The 7276-nt window shown below is 33.8% G+C and overlaps 1 protein-coding gene across 1 annotated transcript; it reads right to left on the reverse strand.

Annotated features, from left to right (window-relative positions):
* Positions 1-2370: 2370 nt before the first annotated feature.
* Positions 2371-6990, reverse strand: LOC125841731 (E3 ubiquitin-protein ligase AIP2). Its single transcript, XM_049520907.1, has 5 exons — positions 6726-6990; positions 3876-4101; positions 3545-3747; positions 2906-3121; positions 2371-2777 (listed from the first exon to the last, which is right to left on the reverse strand). The coding sequence occupies exons 1-5, from the start codon at positions 6864-6866 to the stop codon at positions 2628-2630; spliced, it is 936 nt and encodes a 311-aa protein (XP_049376864.1). The 5' UTR covers positions 6867-6990; the 3' UTR covers positions 2371-2627.
* Positions 6991-7276: the final 286 nt, after the last annotated feature.

Consider the following 7276-nt stretch of genomic DNA (forward strand, 5'->3'; position numbering starts at 1 on the left):
GATTTAAATTACATGAGTTTGAGCTCAAGATTTTTGTTTAACTTTTTAAAGAAAAATGACAATCATGGTGTCCGCATCAATTTGCGTGCATCTCGATTAGTTTCACGGAACATCTCTCACCATTCATCAATAATATGTACTTCCTCTATTCAAAAATAGTTGTCAACTACTCCCTCCGTCCCTTTTTAGTTGTCCACTTTAGAAATGACACACAGATTAAGGCAACAATGATTAGCACAGTGAAGTTACAATTTTACCCTTATGACAACTTTTCACTTCAAAATTACAACCACTTATTTGAATTCAAGTGAAATAAATTGGAGGGAAACAACATACACTTTTACAATTTTCAAGAAGTGTAAATAAGGGTATAATAGGAAAAAAATTGTTGTCCTTTCTTGATTTGTCAAAATTGACAACTAAATAGGGACAACTAAAAAAGAAAATATGGACAAGTAAATAGGGACGGAGGGAGTATTGACGTAACATATCCCTTAAGAAACAATAAATAATAGGGATAATATTATTATTTTATCATTTGACATTAATAAATTTAATGTTTTGAGAAACGTGTTAGATGATTAATAGTACTACCTTCGTCCACTTTTATTTGTAATGTTATGTTTTTCAAAAGTTAATTTGACTAATTTTCAAAGTTAAATTAGATTACATTAATTCGATATTTTAAACAAAAAATTTAGATATTCAAAAACTATACGAAAAGTACTATAAATTGCAATTTCTTGCATATCAATATGATGAAAAAATAAATCGTAAAATGTTAGTCAAAGTTCTTATAGTTTAATTCTAAAAAAGGAAACCATGACAATTAAAAGTGGGCGGATAGAATATTTAATAACAAAGGTAAAATAGACACAAAAGGTAAATTATCTCTTGATTTTTTAAACTGAACAACTATTTTTAATATAATGGACAACTATTGTTGATAAGATGGAATACTAGGTAACTCTATATATATGATCTAGCAATGTCCATTTATGAAATAAAAAATAAAATTCCACTTCTCACCACAATACAAGCTTGACTCATCATGCCGAGATAATGATCTACTTCTTCATATCCATATCCACCGTGCAATGTATGTGATTATTGATAGACAACAGTCAACACAATCATGGTATATATCCACTTTCTATATAAGCAAAAATGTTAATCATTTCAATAATACTTGTCCACTATTGACTTTACATACTTTTTAACAAATTATAAATAAAAGGTTAATTTACTATATCACCCTTTAAATATAATAAATACAATATCTTAAAAAATATAAAAGAAAAATGACTATATCTAATGATAAGGTTAAATTACTAGTAGTTTTTTGGTCTCTATTGGATCATTCTATTATAACTATTGGCATAATATACACTCCATAATATATTAAATGTGTCTTTTGACTTGACCTCATATGTCATTTATGTCTTTTAATTTTGTAGACATTTAAATTTGTATACAGTTAAACAAGTAGATACGCACATTCTACATGACAATTCACATCCTATAAGCATCCTACGTGACATCCTACATGTATTATGACACATTAAACACTTGTACCTACTATTTAACTTAATTTATTTCTAGCACTTATTTGGTGAATTTTTTTAGCACAAAATTACTGATCTGAATGAACTCGTGATGTTACTTTTACGTCCAGTACCCCAATTGGGTTTAGTTTTAAATTCCAAAATTCAACCAGAAACTACTTCTCTACAAAATAATAAGTAACTTCTATTAATCATCAAGGGACAAGGAACAAATTAAAGTACAATTGTGTGTAATGAAGAAGAGCTATAAGTACCTTTGAACTATAATCGAACTCTCAGGAACATATACAAAAAATTGCTTAGCTTAACGTAAACATCACGCACAAATAAATATTTATTTACACGCCTACCACACAAAACACAAGTATTTCTCATAAATATTTCCAAATAACTATGCCAAGACCAAATCCAGACGTCAAAGTATGACCAAAAAAATATACAATACCATCGCCTCAGTCTTGAACAAATTAAAATCGGCTATATAAATTTTCGCTAAACTATTTTTGACCAAAAAATCTATGTAAATAAAAAAACGTTGAAAGGAAAGACACAGTATCAATATTCTGGTAAATGAAATGTTTACGAGCCCCTTGGTATATCGCTGCTTAAGGGGTGAAGCCAAGTAGGACCAATAGAGGTCATTCGAATCCCCTTCAATGAAAATTTTATTGTTTATACATAATTAAAATTATTATTTTTTATGTATATTATAATAGATGTTAAACCCCTTTAATTTTTTTGCGTATCTTTTATTTTCATATTTTAAACCCCCTTAATAAAATTTCTAGCTCCCCACCTTTGCAAGCTCAAAGTCACTTCATTATCCTGAAAAATCATTACTGTATAATCCATATATATGACTTGCTCTTGAATGTTTAAGCACCCCAGATTAGTAATTCAAAAGCAGCAAAAAATTTGACACATATTACAAATCCAGAGAGTTTTTATTGTACATTTATACACCCAAATATATAAAAGAAATTTGGTAATCTCCTCCGCCGCGGCCCAAATTGTCTGCAAAAGCAGACAAGCAGAAGTTTCGATTCATTTGAGTATTGTGCATTATACATACATGTATTCACCCTCACGAACTGCATTAGCAGCCCCTTTCCTATCTTCCTCCGCCTCTTTTTCTCGCTCCTTCCAGCTTTCATAGTGATGATCATCTGTGAGCAATTCATGCCGACAAATTGGACAAGAGTTGTGCTCATCCTGTTAAATGTACAGTGAGAATGTCCGAAGACTTAGAAGTTGTTATTGGATGGAACAAAATGAAATTGTGGCAAATTAAATCACAATGGCAAAAATACGGTAAGTAGAGGAAAGCTTCACTTTCATACCAGCCATGGCTTCAGGCAAGGAGGGTGAAACATATGCTTGCAGGGCAACTCTTGCATCTTGTCATCTACTACTAACTCCTCCCTGCAAATTGCACACTCCGCATCTGCACCAAGCTTCGTCAACAACTCATCTGTGACAGTAGTAACTGGGAGGTTTGCCACAACTTGTTTACTGGCAGGTGGTGGTCTCGGGGCAGAAGGACCGTCGTCCAGAATCTTAAATAGAACAAATTAGCAATGTCTTTAGTTCAAGCTAAATTGTTTTGGCCTTAGTACAAATGCATCTAATTCCCCTATAAGAAGTTTTTCTTTTTTATTTAAATAAAGAAGAGCATACCTCCATCGTAAAGCTTGGTCTAGACTAGTGTTAAATAAAATTTTCTATTCAAGAATCTTTTTCCCCAGATAGTTGTGTATGTATTAAACAAGTAATTAGCAACTGAAAAATAAAACAAGCATTGATAAAATTCATTGTTTAACTCAATTTTTTTTTAGATGGGAGGGCATGTGAGAATGCAGTAACTTTGCAGGTTAGGAACTACAAATGACACACCCTCGACATATTGCTTCTCAACTGACTGAAACTGCAGGCTACAACAGTTGTGTTTAATGCGAGGAAAAGAGTAAAACTAGAGATACCTCGGGTATTATATTATTTAGTCTAGCAACCAACTGCTCGAGTATATTGCTAGCACCTTCTGTATCGTTAACATTGGCTGGATCACCTTGAGAGGATTCACCACCAAGAAGTGCTGCAGCAGCAGTGAGTAGATGAGACTGCTCGAGCCAAGCAGGCTGCTCAGGCTCTGGGTCAACAGTAAGATGCCCCTCAAAAAGGAATCCTGAATCAAAATAATAGGATAAATATCAAAAACATGCAACAGTTTTGTTGGTATACATACTTGTAGCAATAGGGGGCACATGGCCGATGTATTAAAAAAAATAAATCATAAAGAGGTCATATGAGTACTTCTAGTTGAGCCATTTTCTGTTGATGTTGTATTCTCAGATTCATTCTGTACTTCAGCTAACTGCTCTCGTGCCTGAGTAATGCAACTCTGCAAATGTTTCTTCTCAGCCGACCCTGACACCAGGTGCTCAGCCTCGATGAATAGCCCAAGCCCAGCATTCCAAAATCCAGGCATTGTGTATCTTGTCTTTAAAATGGTGGCAACCCGACATACAGCCATATAAAACTGCAAGCATTTGGAATCACTCAGATTTATTCAGTAGTAATAGAACTTCTTATGAAAGTAAAAGTACTTGTGAAAAATCTTTTAACATTTTTTGACAAGTCTTAGGCAAGTAAAGGCACTTAACGACGACTTAATACTGCTTTGTCAGTTCTCATGTGCAGTTCCTTTAACAAATCATCATCTCCAGTTTGTAATGAGAAAAAGACTTACACAGATATAAAGCAAACTAAATCATATACAATGAGATGACTTTGGGCATGCTAATGTCATTCACTAGTTACCATATAACATGACGGCAATGACATTTTGCATCTTTGAATCTCCCTCCCACCTGAAGGCTTTGAGGTGAGGTAAAGGTGATTTAAAGCTTTTTCCCTAAAATATGCTAGCATGGATATTCGACGAATATTACGGACAAAATGAAGAAGCTATATTCTTCATAACATTAGCAGACATATTCCAAGAATCATTTACTTGTGACTAAAAACAAATTAAGAGTAAGAGCATATGGGGTTAAATAATCAGTTATCAACATCTATTGCTGTAAACTCGCTCTCAAAAAAGAATAATGGGTGAAAAAGTACTTAACAAAAGAACCAGGCGCATAGATAGAGCAGCTACTAACCACCCTATGCTAAACCACTTTCTTAGTAAATGTTTTTCAGAAAGAATACAGGCCACTCCTTATAAGGCTTGGACAATCTTCCTCCCTTTGAGCTAGCTTTTGGGTGTGAGTTAGGCCTAAGACCTAATTTAACACCTGTAAGTGAGGATTTCCCTAAAATATAGCAATATGCTGGTCATTTTNGTGAGGTAAAGGTGATTTAAAGCTTTTTCCCTAAAATTTGCTAGCGTGGATATTTGATGACTTTTACGGATAAAATGAAGAAACTATATTCTTATTAACATTAGCAGACATATTCCAAGAATCATTTACTTGTGACTAAAAACAAATTAAGAGTAAGAGCATATGGGGTTAAATAATCAGTTATCAACATCTATTGCTGTAAACTCTCTCTCAAAAAAGAATAATGGGTGAAAAAGTGCTTAACAAAAGAACCAGGCGCAGAGATAGAGCAGCTACTAACCAGCCTATGCTAAACCACTTTCTTAGTTAATGTTTTTCAGAAGGAATACAAGCCACTCCTTATAAGGCTTGGATAATCTTCCTCCCTTGCTTTTGGGGTGTGAGTTAGGCCTAAGACCTAATTTAACATGGTATCAAAGCAGGGTTCATCTCACTCAATGTTGGGGCCCTCGAAATCAAAATTGCCCACCCAATGTCTTATCTGTGTTAATTAACAATAAGAATATATGGACTAGTTCCCTCTCCTGGATTGACCTATTTTGAATTCTCTTTTCAAAAAGATCAATTGTTTAATTTCTGCATGGTGATATTTTTTGGGAACTAAACTATCTAATAGTTAGAAAGAAAAAAGTCCCTCTTAATGTGAAAGGGGTTTCACACTCAGCATAAAAGTAACAAAATGGCTCTGCATCATAGTTACGTATACGAGCTAGCTTAATCTATTGTACAGTATAAAAAGCATAGAATAGTCTTTGTAGATAAGCTATCTCGTTTTTGTAATTAAAAAACAAGACGAAAATCAACAACCTGGTCGATAAATGTTTTCCATAAAAAGAACCTCCCAAGTGATATCACTTTCTAATGTTTGATTACTAAGCTGTTGAAGCAAAACCATTTCACATCAATTTGAGAACAACAACTCACATTAGCGCTAACCTACCATTCTTCATTCCAATCCTGCTCCATATCACCATGTAAACCTTGTTTCCACTATTTGCTAATTATGAAGTCATCAGGTATCACCAATCAACACTCCCCCATCCAGGCAAATGCTAATATTACATTCGACCAAGCTTATGTCCAACCAAACACTAGAAAAAGGTACTCCACATTCCATAAACAAGGCTTGGTTAGGCGGAACCAAGATTTTTACTAAGGTATTGCAAAATATAAAAAAAGTAACAGCAAGAAGAATCCAAGAGAATTCAACATCTAGTCATCTACTATATATACATAAAAAGTTATTTTAACTCTACATATATAGTGTAGTTTTTCTCTAAAAGGGTTCCAATGAAACCCCTTCCACTCACTTGGCTCCCCCTGCTTGGTTCCAAATGTATAATCAATTATGTGCTTAATTTGTTATGGCATAAATTCTAGTTCCTCAACCAAACTATCCCCAATAATTCAGCTCCGAGAAGGCCCATGTACACAACCAATTACTTAATTTGTTATGACATACACATTTCCTCAATTATCTCATTTATTTTCAAAGCAAACTATTCGCATTTCTCAAAAATTCAGCTCTGAGAAGTTTAACTCGCACCAAGTTTACTTTTTTACAGCTATCCAAACTTACGTATACTCAAAAAACGAAATTAATTAATGAAAATTCCCAGTAACAGAAGCGAAAATCCAAAAAGAAAACGATGAATCAACATTTCTCCTTTTTCCCCTCATTTTCTGTGTTTCTTTTGGAGGAATTCATTAGCTGGGTAAACCAAAAACCATTAAAAAAAGCAACTTGGAGGGGAAAGAACAAGTGCATAATACATAAATGAGTAATAAAAAGGAAAACCCAGAAAAGGTAAGTTACCGAATTACGAAGAGATGGTGAAGCAGAAGGATAGTGTTGAAGAAGAAGAGATTTAATGGAGGATACAGCTTCCTCAAACATTTGTTTCTTCCCTAATTGCTTCTGTAATTCTTGAATCTTCTGCTTTAATTCTTCCTCCATTATTGCTTTTGCTTAATTCAATCAAACGTTCTCTTTTGGATCATTGCATTGCCATAGATAGATTTATATATATATCTTGTTTGGTCGCAGCTGATGTCTTGTGGAAGAGGAAATCAACCGGCTAGGTTCAAATCGGGTTTTCGGGTCATGTTTGGCTTCATCCTCCCTTTTTACGTGAGACTAGTCTTTTGTTCTACACTAGAATCAAAATAGAGTAAAGGATCAAAATTGTCCTTTATGTTTGAGTAAATGATCAAAGTAATTCTTGTGTTTTAACATCGAGCACAAATAGTTCTTCATGTTTCAACAATTGGTACACTTTTGATACTTTTGCAAATAGCCGTCAAAAATCTTAACGGTGCTTCTCTTTTTACACGTGAGAAAGGTTTTCCGCCAAAACTCACTTTTCC

Source organism: Solanum stenotomum, chromosome 10 (genome assembly GCF_019186545.1).
Source record: "Solanum stenotomum isolate F172 chromosome 10, ASM1918654v1, whole genome shotgun sequence".
NCBI lineage: Eukaryota > Viridiplantae > Streptophyta > Magnoliopsida > Solanales > Solanaceae > Solanum > Solanum stenotomum.

Excerpts from the sequence above, each read along its gene's own strand:
- LOC125841731 (XM_049520907.1), bottom strand. The coding sequence starts at position 6,866 with ATGGAGGAAGAATTAAAGCAGAAGATTCAAGAATTACAGAAGCAATTA. Across the intron at positions 4,102-6,725 it reads CACCATCTCTTCGTAATTCG|TTTTATATGGCTGTATGTCG; the intron begins GTAACTTACCTT and ends AAATGCTTGCAG. Across the intron at positions 2,778-2,905 it reads CTTGCCTGAAGCCATGGCTG|GATGAGCACAACTCTTGTCC; the intron begins GTATGAAAGTGA and ends TACATTTAACAG.